General features: G+C 31.6%; 1 protein-coding gene across 6 annotated transcripts in view; it reads left to right on the forward strand.

The window, feature by feature from the left end:
- The window catches only part of SNX13 (sorting nexin 13), a 162,705-nt gene that overhangs the window by 131,280 nt on the left and 12,837 nt on the right, over positions 1–18,588 (forward strand). For 3 of the 6 annotated variants that reach the window (XR_011648801.1, XM_058296909.2, XM_058296911.1), the window contains 6 exons: positions 692–761; positions 4,967–5,106; positions 9,659–9,766; positions 11,773–11,883; positions 16,577–16,738; positions 18,231–18,302. Coding sequence is in view for 4 of the 6 variants with exons in the window: in XM_058296909.2 (XP_058152892.1) it covers positions 692–761; positions 4,967–5,106; positions 9,659–9,766; positions 11,773–11,883; positions 16,577–16,738; positions 18,231–18,302 (663 nt within the window). In the remaining 2 variants the exon portion in view is untranslated. Of the gene's footprint in view, positions 1–691; positions 762–4,933; positions 5,107–9,658; positions 9,767–11,772; positions 11,884–16,576; positions 16,739–18,230; positions 18,303–18,588 lie in introns of all 6 variants that reach the window. The other 3 variants (XR_009185799.2, XM_058296910.1, XM_058296908.2) reach the window with 1 other exon arrangement.

Consider the following 18,588-nt stretch of genomic DNA (forward strand, 5'->3'; position numbering starts at 1 on the left):
CTTGTAGAATTCTTGAAGTTGATTATTTTAATATTCTCATTTTATAGATAAGGAGTCTAAATGAACTAAAATTGTCGAAATTTACAAATGTTAAGTTGAAGAATACAAAGGTGGCTGGTATATTTCAGTATTTTAAAAAATCAAGGGAGTGGAGGTGGCTCAAGCCATTAGGTCCCTCCCTCCCATCTGGAAGGTCCCAGGTTCGGTTCCTGGTGCCTCCTAAAAAGAAGACGAGCACACATTGAACAGAAACAGAGAGCAGACAGCGAGCACAAACAATGAGGAGGGGGGAGGGAGAAATAAATAAAACAAATCTTAAAAAATAAAAAATTAAAACATTAGCTTAAGTTTATGTACTTATTTTTACCCATGGTTTTTATTTTGTTGACAGGTATTGGATCTAATTGATAAGTAGTGAATTGCGATATATGGACAAGCAATGAAGGAAGAAATAATCAGATGTATTAAGTTGAATTAAATTAATGTGCTTCGTTTTCTTAATCTTGGCTTTTCTCTTTCCTGGTAGTATAAATGTAGAGGATTATTGTTGGATGCAGGGAGACATAAATAATATAAAGCTTACATGGGATAAAGATGAGTAGTGCATATATGCTGTAGAATTCTTTAAAATTTTTTCCTATAAAATTTTAAATGTTCTCTTCCTATTTTTTTCCATCCTCCCCATCCCCAGTCTTTAGATGACCTTTCAAATGTATCTTCTGATGACTCAGTACAACTTCATGCTTACATTTCAGATACCGGTAAGATACTTTGTTGTACAAACTTTTACTTAAAAAATTATCTCTAAATTTTCCATATTTTTTAAAACCTTTATTTTCCGGTTCTGAAGTCATATTTTTAAGTTACTTTTTTTCTCTGCAACATGTTCCTTCATTAAACTCTATGAAGATCATTTGGTTATTATTTCCTCTAAAATTGTCACTATTAACATTTGAAAAATGCTTAAATTCTAAATGTCTTGTTATTTCTAATAAACTCTGAAACCAATCTTTTCCTCTTTATGTTCGAGTCTAGCTGATACTTGTCTGTATAATTCTTAGTAAATTGTTTTGGGGGAAGTTTGAGTTCAATATTTGTTTTTATACTTGCAAAGTCAGATAACTTAAATCCTTCATATATAGGAATTTTCAGATGTTCAAGAAATGTGTGGACGTTGAGGTGAGAAACCTCTGAGACTTTGTGACTCAGCATATATTCAGATGGGTTAGTGAACTGAAAAATAATCCATTTCCATTGTTGCTAATGGGTTATTAGATTATGTCAGTGCGTGTTGGATAAAGTTCGTTTTCTTATATGGCCTCTCACTATTTCTAGAATATAGGAATGTGTTTTTCAGATTATATAATGAAGTATAAACATTCTGTAGTATATACCTCAATTCAATTTGATGCTTATATTTTAGATTCAAAAAAGAGATTTTATAGTGTAAGTATAGTTTAAAAGATATCAATTTGCATTTATTCCTGTTTTTTTTTTAAGATCTGTTTTCTTTTGTTTCTCACTGAAGCTAAAGTCTCATTTTGCGTTCTTTTCCCTGCCAAATTTCTGGGATAAGTTATCTATAATTGCTGATTCTTTTTTCTTTACCGTTTTGTTGTTGTTGTTGTTGTTGTTGTTTCTTTATATTTTACAAGTACTTGGTGCATACATTACTTTGGTGCTTGAAGTATTTTTTTAAAGATTTATTTATTTATTGCCCCCCCCCTCCCCTGGTTGTCTGTTCTCTGTGTCTATTTGCTGCATCTTCTTTGTCCGCTTCTGTTGTTGTCAGCGGCACAGGAATCTGTGTTTCTTTTTCTTGTGTCATCTTGCTGCGCTATTTCTCCGTGTGTGTTGGCACCATTCCCGGGCAGGCTGCACTTTCTTTTGTGCTGGGCGGCTCTCCTTACGGGGCGCCGCCCAAAGGTCTTTAGACAATCCTCTTGTCAGTAAAACCAGAGGTCGTTTTGCTTTTCTTTTTAGCTTTTGCTATAGTTGTCCAGTTTTTTTTCCTTAAAATTTTTTAGTTTTTAAAAAATTCTCTATTTTCTTTGTGGTCTTATCTTCCAAATATGAGAGTCTTTCTTAAAGTACACATGTTTAATAGTTATCCTTTTATTTTGTTTTTAGAAACCGTGAACTTTTATGTCTATAGGGAGATGTTTATGTCTGTATTTCTAATTTTGATCTTTCTCTTCTTTGTGTATTCTAATTTTCAGCTCTATTGTCTATTTTTTTTCCATTTCTTTCAACTTGTGTTTACTAGCTTCTTAATATGTATGGAAACACTATGCTAGGCCTTTTTATTTTTCTCAGAACAAATTTAATGTATAGATACTGAAGAGGTACATGTTAATAGTGGTTAAGAGGACAGCTTTTTTACCATATTGCTTGGGTTCAAATCCCAGCTTTGTCACTTAATAGTTGGATAAATTTGGATGAGTTTCTTTGTCTCTTTACCTCAATTTTCTCATCTGTAAACTGGGATCATAATGATCATACCTACCCATAGGGTTGTTATGGGAGAATTACATTAGTTAATATTGTTATTTTTTTTTATTTTTTTAGAGCTTGGAGAGCTTATTTTATTTAATCCTCAACATTATATCAACACTTGCCACTGTCCACTTTGCATATAGACCTTATGAATAATTGAGGCCTGGTTGTATCAAGTGGTAATGGTCACAACTAGATATTTCTCTCCCCTCCCTCCCGCCCCCCATTAGTTAATATTAACGCTCCTGTTACATGGTAGGCATTAGACATTATTTTGTTCAATAAATATTTTACCAATTGGGTTCCAGATTTTCTTTGATTCTACATCCTTATGTCCTTAACATTTCTATTACTGGAAGTAGAACTTACATAGTTCAGTGCTACTCAAAGAGTGATCTGTGGACTAGTACATGCTGTTTCCTTCATCAAGAAATCTTTTTTAAAAAATTATGGCTAAATTTAATAATATGCTTAGTGACTAGGTTATGGATTAGTAACAAATAATTTGCAGATCACCTGTGAGTAGCACTGAACTAGTGAAAACAATGTGCTAGCCATTTCTTCTAAAATATCTCTTCATCATCTCAAAATCAATATATGTAACCTTATTATCTTATATTAAAATCAGATTACCTTTCTCTTCTCTCGCATTTCTCTTATCATAACCTCATTATTCTTCCTTTTGTGCATATACCCTTGTCATGATCATCTCTGCCTATAATGCTTTCTTGAATTCTTTTCTTCTTTTTTCTGTTCCTTGTTATTCTCCTTGGTCTTGCTAATCCTAATTGGTTATGGTTGATTGTCTAATGGACGTCTGTTTTCTATTTTCCTTCCTCAAGTCTATTTTGAACATAACAGATAAACCCCATTCCACTTTTGCCATGCTAACTCCATTGAGAAATGGTGGTTATCTAACAGTGAAAAAATGTGCTGTTTGTCCTACATAGGTCTCTGAAAGAAACATGATTGGAAGAGGTGAGCAGTGAATAATTTTGCCATTCACTGAGTTAATGCCTCTGTAGAACAAGATGACAAAGTCTACTTCTAGTCTTATATTTTGTCAAATCAAGAACACTGATATTAGGTACAAAGGGATTGAAAGATGATTTTGAGTAAAAAGTGCAAATGTTAGGAAGCTTTTGGTAAAAATTTGAGAAGTATCTGTCCAACTATATTTGCCAATATTGATGTCTAGCTTTTAAGTGACTGAAATAATTTACTAAGAAACTATACTGATTCTTCTTTGCCTGTTTATATATAAACTAACAAAATTTTTGGTCAAAACAATATAATAAAAATAACTAAAGGGGGAAATCCACAGATGCCATAAACCAAAAAAGAATCAAATTCAGGGAAGCAATGACAAGTTGAAGCTAAGAGGCTCATGGGAGCATAGATACTGCAATCATGATTTTCATAACATTTTAATGGCTTCAAGGAAAGAAGAAGCAGGTTTGGACAACCCATTGGAAGCTGGAACTGAATCCTTTGTATAAATAAAAAGTCCATAATTACAAAGGACAGCTCATTGTGAAAGGGGAAACTGCAGAACCTTAGCCTACGTACTTGGTAAAGGACAAGGAATGTCAAGGTCAATATAATTTTTGCATCTTTTATTTGGGGATGACAATCCGAAATAGAATTAAAATAAATATGCTAAAAGTTCAGAGAGCAAAAATAAGGAATATGATCCAAAGGCAAGGATACAACAGTATGAAAAATATATATATAAAAATTCTAGATACAAAAAAGTGCCACAGTTGAAATCAAGGTCAGTGGATAGATTTAAAAATAGTCCATATATAGATGGGGAGAAATTAAGTATATTCTTGGAGACCTAAGGAAGTGATCTAGAGTAGAATACAGCACAAAGAGATAAAGAAATGGAAACTAGAAAAGACAAAAAAGATTCAAAGTGCCTTTTCTTACTTAAGATTAGTATAAACCGGGAACAGGTTTTAATTTTAAAGACCACCTAGCTTAGATGATATGTGGCAAATAACTAGGAAAATGCCTTTTTTTCCAACCCCCAGAATAAACTACCCTTGTAAATTGTTAAATATTATATAAAAGAGTAGGAATTGCTAGAGAATAGATAGACCTTATTTTAAGAGACTTTAATGCTGTACCTTCAGTTGGTACTGTGGCACCTATATAAAAGTTCTTTGGGAAGAGTTCAAAGTATATTTCACTATGTAGTTGGTAGTGTTGTTATATGTCATTAGTTTATTTTGGAATATAGCCATCAAAAATGATGCCTTATGGATGTGATAAATAGGATAGGAATTAATTTTATCCTTTGGTGACATCCTTTTGTCTCAGTCTGTCATTTCAATTCTTCCTCATTACATGTGGTCTTTTTTGTTTCTTTTTGTTCTTCATCTTCCTCCTTTTTGTGTCTTTTGTTCCTCTTCATTTTGTTTGAAATGACTAGTATATGCTGACTATGACCCATATGCTGTGGCAGGCGTTTGTAATGATCATGGCAAGACATACGCATTATATGCCATTACTGTACACCGGCGCAATTTAAACAGTGAGGAGATGTGGAAAACATATCGTCGTTACAGTGACTTCCACGACTTCCACATGAGAATCACTGAACAGGTAATGAGGTTTTAAAGCTTATATACTTTACGTTGGTTCTCGGTTTGATGTTTGGTTCTAAATAGTAATGAGGATGCCCAGGTAGTGACCAAAACTAATGAGTGAAAATAAGGTAAGAATTTTTTGGATAATCAGCATAAATGTTAGAATGATTTTGAAAATTTAACCAATAAATCAGATATTGCTAAGTCCTAACCATGCTGGTCTAGTGCCAAAATACCAGTGGTATTCCTTAAAATGAATCTCTCTCTCTGATTTAAATATTTGTGTATGATTATTGTGCTTTTCCAAGGTATTTGGGTTTGGTTTTAAACAGGGATGGGATTTTGGGGGACCTAATTTCGAGGTGTGGATCTTTTTAAATACAGTCTACTCCAAAAGTGTACTAGTTAAGTCCTTGCTTAAATAAATTTAACATGACCAAATAATACTTTTAAATTCTTAGTAAATGCAACTGTCTTGTTTTATGGAAGCAATGATAAGGACTCTTAAAGTTAAGAAATGAAAAGAATTTTATTTCCCAATCCTATTTTTTAATTAAATATTTCATCTTCTTAACTTAGAAAAAATGAACTATCCACTAGATTAGTGGGTGACCTATGAAATTTAACTCTTGAGACTCTTTTGATTCAAGGTTTTTTAAAATACACAACTAGTATTAAAACATTAAAAGCAATAATAATTAAATTGACACCTGATTAGGTGTGTTCTTTGAAATGATACTTGTACCACTTCAGTAATCAGAAAATACCTTTTTCAGTTAGGATAATAGAGAAAATGTGATTAGTACCACGATAATCTCATTAAAATATGGATAGGATGAAGTGAACTCTTAAGTGTTTAAAAGGGTTTAAAACCGAAGGTTAGTGGTTGGTTCCTGACATCCATGTTCAAACAATCATTTTGAATTACAAGCATAAATAAATAATAATTTTGCATATGTCTATTCTCTTCTTGTTGTTGAATAGATCTTTTTTTATGTTTAGCTTGATTGTTTTGCCAAGGTAAATACTTTATCCAGCATTAAAGAAATTGCTTTACATTTTTTTCTCTTTACTTTTAAATATATATATATAGATAGATATTGTTCTAAAAGAATATTGCTCATATATTTCTTCATTTCCTTCCCTATACTTTAATCAAGCATGATAATTTTAAAAATAGTTTTGAAGCTAAGAATAGTTTTACTTACTTGCAACTTAAAGGAAATTTGGTTTACTATCAAAATTTCTTTGTGTAGGTAATTGTCATTTTCTTACTATAACTGAATCATAATCATTGTCTGATTTAAATGTTCTTGGCAAACACTGTAAATATTATGTCTGCATACTGAGAGATATAAGTAAAGAATATACTTTAAAAAACTTTAATGGGACAGTCCATACAGATATTTCCTTTGTAAATACACCACCAAAAATTAAACAGAATTGGATATGGCACAATTAATTTTTGAAACAGAGTAGACATGTTTTGACTTTGTGTTTCTTATAAAATTACTTAAACTTGAGTATGTAGATTTCTCACAGAGCCTGCGAAATTAAAAGCTAAACTTACAAGTGAAATATTAGGTTTAAGTAAAATACTATGTGTTTGTAACAAAGGCCCAGGCTGTTTGACTTTCATTTCTGCCATATCTATATTTTCAAAACTCAAATCCCTGATAAAATAGTGGAAGAAAAATGTAGTGGCTTGTAATTCATTTTGCCATGTATAAATGTTAACTCTATAGAGTTCTTAACGTAGTAAAAGTATTTTAAAAGGTGTCATTTTGTTTATTTTAATTTGTGACTTGAACTTTTTTCCAGTCTAAATATATGAACTATCTTTAGTTTTTCTTAAGAATTTTTACTAGTCTGATTTTATGTTTTATGAAAAAAAATTATAAAATTAAAAGAAAATAATTAAAACGTTAAATGTCATATTATTTTAATAATGGCCTGGACTGCCCATTCATTTATTCATCAAATACTTACTGGGCATATTCTCTTTTCACTGTTCTGTGTTCTGGGGATATAACAGTGAACAAAATAGGCCAAGTTCTTATTCTCCAACTTATATTCCAGTAGATATTGTATATTTATGTTTTATTGGGTGAATTATACATAAGTGTAGATAAAGCAGTAGAGATTTAAGTAATATTGAGTATTTGTATATGCTAACGTGCGTGGATATGAAGAATTTTCCATCCTTCTAATATAAAATTTCAAGCCTGCTCTTTAAATTTTCCTCTTTAAATTTTCCAGTGTTCTAATTAGGAAACTAAATCTGATGTGTTTAATGAAAAAAGATAAAATCTTTAATTTTGGAACATCTGTGATTTACATAGTACAGTATTTGAGTCCTTTGTAAACATTGAAATACCCCTAATTTATGAGTTTTTATTTTAGGCAAATTAATTTCTTTTGCATACCTTTAAAAAATATTTTCCATCAGTTTTTTACAGAAGGAATTATATTACTTTTCAGGGACTGGGCTATGTTTTACTTGTACTTATAGATAATCTTTTAAAATAACAAACATCTAATGAGTGTATACAGAGTATAAAATCCCCATTTGTTTCTGACTTTTATAATGACAATATTTGAGAAAACTCTTGGGCAAATATGTTTGTGTTCCAGACAGATAACTTTATTACAAAAAAAGTTTAAGGATTTAAACTTAAAAAAAAAAACTTATTATTTTGATGCTCAGTATGTGTTTTTATTTATTTATTAATAAGTTCACTATTTTAAAGTTTCTGAAATAAATCTTGTCTTAATTGACACATTCATATTCTGGTATTATTCTAGTATTGCCAGAATAAACTTTGCATTCTACAAAATTAAGTTAGTGCTTTAAGATAATGTACATATGTAATATTCCAGGAAATGTTTTCTAGGAACCTTGAAAGAATGCATTTGCTTCCTTAAGGTATGGTGCTTTTCAATTTTAATTCATATAATCAGGTATACTACAGTGGATATTTGATATTCAAAGACCCATGCTAATACTTTTTTGTATCACCATATTTTTGCTATTTCTATAGCATAACATTTTCCCTGTAAATGCCCTCTACCTCCCCTTTTGTTTTTGTTAGAATCTTCCATTTTTTTTGGCTGAATTATCTTAAACCTCTTAATTTCCTCTTCTCTTTAATCTCTGCGATAGGAATTAGTTTTCATTATAGAATCATTAATTATTTTTAATTTTTTATTAGAGAGTTGTGGACTTAGAGAACAATCATGTATAAAATACAGGATTCCCATATACCATCCTATTATTAACACCTTGCACCATTGTGGTACATTTGGTACAGTTAATGAAAGCCCATTTTTGTAGTATTCCATTAATTTTTTAAGAACAAAGTATGATGCCAAAAATATTTTGCTTCAGGATATATATCACATGGGAAAAGAAATGAGGTTTATATTTGAATTTGATAAAAGAGGAAATTTTAGGTGTATATACATTACTAGAATAAGAATTTTTAAAAAGTAGGACTATACAACACAACTCTAAACTGTGGACTATAGTTAATAGTGCAATTATAATAATTATAGTAATAATTATTATATTCTTTCATCACTTGTAACAAGTCAATACGTGTTCATGAAAGGGGGGGGTATATATGGGAACTCTATTTTCTGAGTAATTTTCCTGTAAACATACAACTTCTCTAATAAAAAATTTTTAAAAATTTAGAAAGCATTGATGCTGCTTTAAGTTTCATGCTCTATTGACCACGTATAGCCACTAGCTAAATGACTTTGCCCTTATACTATTTTAGCAGCTAGCATGGTTAAAATCTTTGCAAAGCATAGCACAGATCAGTGCATATTGGGGACCTTTGGAGATACACCCAGGTGTTAAGTCTGTAAATACCAGACTATATATATATATATATATATATATATATATATATATATGTTTGTATTTGTGATTTTATGAAGATATGATACATGGTAATGATGCCTAATTTTTCTTTTCTTTGTATAATCTATGAGTTTCTTTTTCATGGTTTGGCAGGGAAGAAGTACCCATTGTATTTTAGTTGTATATATGGAATTGTAATAGAGCTGTGACCTATATTTTGCAATTCTCCTTTTCTACTTTAAATCATTAGCTATTGTAATGATTAATTGATTTGAAGTCGCTGATATTAAAAATGCCTTTATTAGATTTTTATTTGCCAGTACTTTATTCACAAGTAAAAGTGTTGTTAATGAAAATATTTTTTTAAACTTTTATAATACAAATTTTGAACAGTCTCAACATTTAGAGAGAATATTATGAAATGCTGTGTGCCTATAGCCCAGTTTCATCAATTGTCCACATTTGTCATTCCTGATTGAAAATTCTTCTTTATAATAAATAACATTAGAACTGTGTTTTCGACATGTTTGGACACATTTGGACAATATATTTTTCTATTTTCAGATTTTTGCTTAGTAAAATATATTACAAAATTACCCATTAAATATGCTTTCGATATGTAGAGAAATGGCACTTTGGAGATTCTCTTCTCTTTTTGTGAAAAACTGAGGCAGACTATTGAATATGTTTTGTCTTCTAGTTTGAAAATCTATCAAGTATATTGAAGCTTCCTGGTAAAAAGACTTTTAATAATATGGATAGAGATTTTTTAGAAAAGAGAAAAAAGGATCTAAATGCGTATTTGCAGGTAAGTCCATGTATTATTACCTTTAGATTTTCATTTAAAATAGCACAGAGATATAGCAGGTTCTTGTATTAAAGGATTTTTAAAATTTTAATAGAAAAGCACCCACTTTTAAGCTGCATATCAGATGTTCTGTGCAGTCTGCTTAGTATTTTATAAACTTTATTTCTTTACTGTTAATTGACCTAGAATTTTTCTGGACCCTCAGTGTTAAAGATGTTGCTTCTTTAATACTGGGTGGAATACACACATATCCATTCCAGATTACTGGAAAACATAGGTATTTTATGGTAGGCTAAACAGTTAAATGTTTCCAATTCAGTAGATAGTGGCTGCTTGGGATGTATCTAAATGAAGCTAGCAGATTTTGATCTCAGAAATTCTTTTGTAGTTGTGTCCCATGGCCCATAATGGTTCTAAGGCTTCTAAAATTGTAGGATAATTCTAGAGAAGGATAGAATAAAGTAACTATTTTTAATATGTAACATCCTGGGCATGAAGCTTTCCCTTGTAGAGTAGGAAAGTATGTCTCATAGGTTACATACTGCATAAACTGTTAAGAGTCACAGAAATAATTTTGTTTCATAGCTGTTTATCCAGATGCAGATATAATAATGATCTCCCTGTAGTTTTATGTACTAGTTATTGGTACATAAGGTTTTCTCATGTATTTGAAAAGGTATCAGCTCAGAAATAATGGTATTCCATTGTTTAGCTTCCCACTCTACCCTCTAGAAAACAGGGTTCAACAAACTATAGCCCACACACCAAATCCAGTACACCACCTGTTTTTATTAATAGTTTATTGGCACACAGCCACACCCGTTCATTTACTGTTATTTGTGGCACCTTTTGCACTAGAACAGTAGAGTTGAGTAGTTGCAGTGGAAACTCTTTGGACCACAAAGTGTAAAATAATTACTAATTTGATCTTTACAGAAAAAATTTGTAGAATCCTGGTCTTAGAATTGAGTGAAACTTAGCTAATATTATACTGTATATTTTGTTTGGATGCTTTCTTTTCCTCTCTTAAATATTTATAACTTTGATTGGGTTTGTTATAATAGTGAAACAGATCTCTGAAATTATTCACCTTTGTCTAGACTAAAGCTGAATGTACGATATCATTTATATGACTTGTCAAAACTTTTGATTTTTTTCATACTTCAGTACTATTAAAATCTGTACCATTTTTTTAATAAGATTTAAAAAGTGACCATCTTCTCCCAAATCTAGTGCCATAAATGTATCATTTAAATGCGGTTGTACTGTGTTGTTAATTAATGAACTTAATACGACAAACCATATACCATGGAAGGAACTAAGCTAGCATATTAAGTTATATCATTAGCAGTTATGAAAGCAATAATTTGTTTTGGGGATGTCTTTATAAGTCTTTTTTTTTTTTTAAGATTTATTTTTATTTATTTAATTCCCCTCCCCTCCCCCGGTTGTGTTTTCTGTGTCTTTTTGCTGCGTCTTGTTTCTTTGTCCGCTTCTGTTGTCGTCAGCGGCACGGGAAGTGTGGGCGGCGCCATTCCTGGGCAGGCTGCTCCCTCCTTCGCGCTGGACGGCTCTCCTTATGGGTGCACTCCCTGCGCGTGGGGCTCCCCTACGCGGGGGACACCCCTGCGTGGCAGGGCACTACTTGCGTGCACTGCGCTAGCTCCACAGGGGTCAAGGAGGCCCGGGGCTTGAACCACGGACCTCCCATGTGGTAGACGGACGCCCTAACCACTGGGCCAAAGTCCGTTTCCGTATAAGTCTTTGTCTAGACTATTTTATGCACTTTCTGTTACGTTAACTTTAGAATGGTTATGTGAATGACAGGTTTTTTTTTTTAAGGTGGATCTTAGTATAAGCTATAAAGCTTGATAATAGAAAAGTAAATATGGATTTTTAAATATAAAATTAAAATCTTTACATTCTTAACATTCTGCAAATGAAATTATAAACAGTAGTTAATTTCCAGTGTCTTACCAATTTAATATACCTTTTTTTCTTGTTAGTTATTATTAACTCCTGAAATGATGAAAGCATCACCAGCTTTGGCTCACTATGTGTATGACTTCCTTGAGAACAAAGCCTACAGTAAAGGAAAAGGAGATTTTGCTCGTAAGGTGAGCATTCCATTGCACTGGGTTTCTTTTTAGGTCTGTTTTCATACTTTTTTTTAATAAAACAAAATAAATTTAGATATGTCTGTGATTTTGAGGACTTGAAAATTTTATTAAGTGCTCTTTGGCATGTTTATCTTCTATGTTTTATTACGTTTACTACTGATAAGAGTGTAAACTCTTGCCTTTACACATAGATTATAATCCAGCAGAAGCTTGAAAGATAAACGCAACTTTTGAAATTGTGCATTAAAGATTTGCCCAAGACTGGTCACAAGCTTTTAATTAGCTTGAGAAGGAAATGTCTCTTACTTGAAGTGAAGTTAAAATGTTAAATAGAATATATTCCTGAAAGATTTGTGCTTCATGGATAACATCTTATTATTTAAAATCCCATTGGAGTACAAGACCTATACTTATAATAAAATGGTATGTTAAAACAATAAATGATAAATTCTCAAATTGGACAAGATAGATTGGTGGGAACACAAGCTTTGCAATCAGTCATCCATAGGTTCACATCTCTGTTCTGCCATTTACTAGCTATAATCTTGAGCAAATTACTTAACCGCTTTGTACTTTAGTTTCCTCAAAAAATGAAGGTATTAACACTCATTTAAAGGGTTGTGTGAATCAAATGATCGCACCTGTTTATTATAGTACCTCACACATAATAAAGCTCTGAATAAATGTTTTTGCTTAATAGTAGTAGTAGCAGTAGAATCAGAGTAGCCGCACTTGTAGATGGGGTAGACACCTAATATAGATGATATGCCTTGTAGGACTGTGTCGTCAGTGTATTTTTCTTAGTTACTATAATGTGAAACAACTTTTCTACTCTTGAGTTGCTGAATAAGTTGCCTTGGATTATTTGCTGGTTTAAGTGAGTGGAAATGAGCATGGCTTTGCCAGTTTGCAGAAGGTCCTGAGAACCAAAGAGAGGAGTCTTGCATTTTATCCTGTTTGTAGATGCCATTTCAGGAGGAGGGTTTTGAGCAAGGAGTTGTCAGTAAACTGTAGATGGGAATTACTCCAATAATAACATACAGAATTAATTTAAAAGGGGGAGGAATTGGAGACTAGAAGAATGGTTAAGACATTCTTAAAATAAGAGACCAAAAGAGGGTGGCTGACAAGAATTTAAAGGAAGGGGTGGATATAAGAACATGATTACAGAAGAGATAAGACTCAGTTACTGATTTAAGATATAAAGACTATAGATTTTAGATTTGAATAATAAGATAATGATGATAATTGATTATAATTCATAGAATAAAATAAATACCTATGAATCAATTCTGAAATACATATTCATTTGAATAAATATATAAATGAGGAGAAGGGACAGTTCTTACAGCAGATTTCCATTGTAGAAGGAATGATGGAAATAAAAAATGTGCATTCATAAATGCAAGAATAATTGTTTCAGGATGCTAAAATTAGTGGATAAAAATAGGATATGATAGTTGCATTGTCTCAAAATATTTCTTTACAAGATAACTTTTAATTATGAAAAGAAATCAGTAACTTTACAGTGGAGAAATTTCACAGATACCACATGAACCAAGTGATTAAAGTTTTAATATTTCCTTTAATGGGACATATTGACATCATGGACTTCCTGATATGATGCACTATAAAGGGCACATAAGAGCTTCTGTGGTACTGCCAATAATTCATAACCTAAATTTAATCATGGGATACATGAGACAACCCCAAAGTGAAGGGCATCCTAAAAACTAACTGCAGAGTACTTCAAAAGTCTTAATGTCCTGAAGGACTTTGAGGAACTTTCTAAGTTTGGAGGTGATTGAGGAGTCATGACAACTAAATGCAATGTGTGATCCAGGATTGGATCCTGAAACAGAAAGGGGATATTAGTGGGACATTTGGTGAAATTAGATTGAGGTCTGTAGATTGTATTAATGTTAACTTACCAATTTTTGGTAATTGTACTATAGATGCTAATTGTATTATAAGATGTTAATATTTGGGGAAGCTAGGTGAAGGCCTTGTAATTCTATGTATATGTAGAACTATTTGTATCATTTTACAACTTTCTATAAATCTAAAATGATTCCAAAATGAAAATTAAAACCAAAAAGATTCCATCCACACTCCTCCTCCTTTCATAAACAGAATAATAACCCTTGGGAAAAAAATATTAAGGAATTGGTACAAAATAATTAAGAAGTTAAAAACTGTAAGCACAAGAAGTTCATATGGTTATTCTAGGATGCTGGATTTGAAAATTTCTAAGAGATATTTTGTTTTAATAACATGTTCTAAAGTACAGACTTTACAATAGTAGGGAGGGGTATGATGGCCTTGTTTTGTATTTTGTGATTGAATTAATTGAGTTTAAATTCCAACTTTAAATTGTTTTATTGTCAATAGAGATGTAGTCCAACCATCATCTTTTTGATGTTTACCTTATTTCCTCTGTTTTAGGATTACATTAATTTTAAGATAAAATAATACATTGAAAATAGCTTTTTGAGATAGAAGAAGCATTATATTAAATGTACACAATTTCTTTTTACCACCAACAGCAGCATATAGGTATCCAGTTCCAATTTTTTTTTAATCACTGGAGTCATTTCTGGCACTCTGCAGTAACAAATTTTTCGTAAATCATATATTTTTTTGCTTATAATTAAGGTCATCTTGACCTCTTGGATTGTCAGAATAATTTTTTACATATCAAGATTTTCAGCTATATTTCCTTTTTGGCTAAATTAAACTTTTAATATTTTTCCTTAATTGCGTTTTACTGGACTATAATAACTATTAGAGGAAATCATCTGCAAGCCTTTTATCAGCAGACTTTCAGAGCTTGAGAAATAATCCTTTCCAATACATTAATTTGGTCACATAATTTTCCTAGCTTTGAAAAATCTATGGGCAAATTCCTAGAAAGAGTAACTGGCATGCATTGTACGTCTGCAGACAGTATCTTTTTTTAAATTTAATGCTTCAGTTAAGGATCCAAATTTAAGTTAAAATTCCATTATGTGTATTGTTACCAGTACATATAACTTAATTGAGATAATGATTGCATGAATAGGTAAGTTTCTCTAAGTCAAGCAGTGTGCACTTGTCCTAGCAATCCATAATTCACTCCTCTGCCTGATTATTTGCAGGTTTGTTCATTTCTTCTTTTTTAAAACCATCTATTTTAGACAAATTCTGATTTTGGAAATGTGCAGTGATGGATTCTGTTTTTGTGTGTCTGAAATTCTACTTGCTTTGGAGTCAGGCATCAGAGTCACCTGTGGAGGTTTTTAAACTTCCCACTTTCCTCCCCCGATGCAAATGCTTGGGCTTTATCCTCAGAAATTGATTCTGTATATCTGGAATGTTACTCAGGCAGCTATTTTTATCTTATTCATGATATCGTTTTTTTGGTTCTCCTATCTTAAAGGAGTTATCAGTGGTAGGTTAGCCACATGCCTGGATAGTATGTGACATCATTTAACCAACTCAAAAGTTGTATTATCTAAGCCCACACAGCTATAAAATGTAAGATATAAAATTCTAATATTTTTGAGAATGTTCCAAGACTTCTTAACTTAGGATGTAGTTTAAAGTGGAAATCATGCCTTTATAAAGCTTTTAAAATACCTCCTCTGTGAACATAACTTATTACAGAAGTAGCAGTTTTCCCTCAAACTACTTTTTAAATGTGGTATTCTTGTTTTTCTCTATTCAAAAATTTTCTTGTGTTTTCAAGATTTAGCTAATTTATAATGTTATTAGCAGTTTTTTTAAAAAATCGGCTTCTATTGTTGGACGCAAGCAGTAAGGTTCATTTTGTTACCATTGTTTCAATTTTTTCCCGTTTTACGTGGAGCATAATTTCCTTTCCTTGGTAGTTTCTGTAAGGCTCAACACTTTCTGAAAAATAACTTGTAGTTTTGTGTCCCTTCTTTTTTTAAAATTTAAAAATTTTAAAATTTCTTGTCTGTTAAAAATCTCTCCTTTTCGGAGAGTTCCATGTGCAGATGTCTTCCCCCTTTCTTCACTGAAATTACTTGTTAGTTGTACAGTCAGTCAGAATATCAATTGTAAAGCTTCTTATCCCTCTGGAGATTTTTGTTCCTTTTAATATCTCTGCTTATTTTCCTCTGTAGTTTATATAATCTATTTGTCCTTACTAAAATATAGTTTACATGTCTTGTTTGCAGCCTCTCTTTTATGTTTTTGTAATTGACTCCAAATTCCCTCATAGATTCTAATTGAACATGTAATGTATCCTAACCATTTTTTTGGAAAATAAGTATTAACTATTTACTGTTATTTAAACTTTATTTTATTTTACGTACTTGTTTACTTTTCAGATCTACTCAGAGTATGTATCTTAATACTGCTTTGAGTTGTGGCGGAAGTACATTGTAGCTGATTTCATTTGCATCAATTTCTGTTTTGGAGAACTTATTTTATTTGGAATTTCTTTAATCATAGTAAGGGGAACCAAATCTTACTTTCGTTTTCTAGCAATAACTTCATCACTAATTTTTAAATCATATATGTGGGTGTGAATATAAACATTTTAAATACTCAGAAGGTAACGGTTCTGAGATAAGACTGGAAAACGATTGCATTTTCCATGTGTTGCTCTCTCTATTTTCCCGGCTTTATTTAATTAGCAAATCTGGTACAATGAAGTCATGGTATAATGTCTTTTCCCCTGTAGATGGACACTTTTGTAAATCCGCTTCGCAATTCTATGAGGAATGTTTCAAATGCCGTTAAATCCCTTCCTGATAGTTTGGCAGAGGGAATGACTAAAATGTCAGACAATATGGGCAAAATGTCAGAAAAATTAGGTCAAGATATAAAGCAATCATTTTTTAAGGTAAGACATTTTCAGTAATGTCTAAAGCAAACTGTTAAGTCAACTAACGTTTCTTGACCTCCTGCTTAAGTTTACCTTATTTGCTTTCAGAAAGCCAAAGTCTTCCAGATATGAAGTCTCATAAAGAATGAAGAACTAAAGAGAATTAACTCTCACCAGAAATTAATACTATTAAATCCAGTTACCACTCAGTCTCTGATATGTTAGACTTTTAAAATCCATTTTAAAAGATTTAATATTAGTAAACATTCTTAGTGCTATTTTATTCTCTTGTACCATTTTTGTCATATAATGCCATTAAATTAGCAAAACAGTATTAGTGCTATTATGCAAATGAGTTATACTCCTTTCACTTAGGAAACAGTCTGCTTTTTCCAGATTGATATGAACAAGTGAGCAAAAGTCTTTTATCATCATCATTTTCTGGGTCCTTACACTACTGTGTAAATACCAAGAATTGCACAGAAGAGTTTCCCAGGAAGCTTTTTATACTACATTAACAGATAAAGCTGGTGAACCTAATAGTTTATTACAGCCATAAATTTACATTTTTAAGAGTCATGACCTAGTTATTTAGGTTTAAAGTCTATAAAAGAAAACAAATAGCTATTAGTATTTTTTATTTGTTAATGTTTGAATGAAGGGAAAGATACATTGAACAGACAAATTTTCTTTAGTGTAAGAAGCAACTCCTAAAATAGTGTATGCAATTTCTATTTTTCACATCCTTTTCTTGATGCTTTGTCTTTTCTTTAAAGATTTATTTATTTATTTATATTTATTTATTTGTTTATTTTTCCTCCCCACTATCTGCATTTGCTGTTTGCTTCCTGTTCATCTTCTATTTTAGGAGGCACTGGCAACCAAACCCAGGACCTCTTCTGTGGGAGGGAAGCACCCAATCACTTGAGCCACCTCCACTCCCTGTCTTTATTTCTAAATTAATATGTGTTTTGTCCAGTACCATTTCTGCCAATAACTACCCACATAACTTTGTATAGGAGTCACTGGACTTTTCCAGGCCTCTTTTTCCTTACCAGTAACACAAAGAGACCATATTACATTATTTTATTTGGACTTCCAGTGCTGACAAATGATTGTCAGCTAACACTGCGCTTTCTCCGTAACCTCTTTATTAGGTTATCTAACAAACGATTAATTATTCCTTAAACCTATTAGCATATTATCAAGTAAAAGTCATTTAACTTTTCTTAGCTTTAAATAGAGGAGTTTGACTAAATAATCTCCCCTTCTAACTCAAAAGGCAATCATTTTTTAAAGGAAAAAAAAATCCTTTGATAATGAAATAATCACCTTTTAATATTTGTTTTCTAGTTTTAGATTGTTAGACTTTGTTTATATATTGTACCAAAAAATTAAATCAAATGCTATTTATTGTGTTTGATATCATTTTGGTTTATTATTGTGTTGTATTCTTTCATTGACTGTATTAATGTGCTTACTTAAAAAAATGTATTTTTTAAAATGTTAGGTGCCTCCTTTAATTCCAAAGGCTGATTCAGATCCTGAACACTGTCGCGTCTCTGCTCAACTAGATGATAATGTGAGTTAATTTTATTCTTGGTAGTATTCAGTTTTAACTCAGATCATACTTGGTAGATATTTTTAATTTAACTCTTTAAGGAAATAATTGTGTGTGTGTGTGTATCTCACAGATGTGCACAGTTTGTATGTGTACAGCACCGTAAATTCTCACGAACTGAACCTGTCCATGTAATCAGCACTTTGATCAAGAGACAGATATTACCAGTACTCCAGAAAAACTCTCTCTTCCTATCACAACCCTCTCTCCAACCAAGTTATTTACTTGACTTCTTCCACCCTACTTT

This window comes from Dasypus novemcinctus, chromosome 5, assembly GCF_030445035.2.
Source record: "Dasypus novemcinctus isolate mDasNov1 chromosome 5, mDasNov1.1.hap2, whole genome shotgun sequence".
NCBI lineage: Eukaryota > Metazoa > Chordata > Mammalia > Cingulata > Dasypodidae > Dasypus > Dasypus novemcinctus.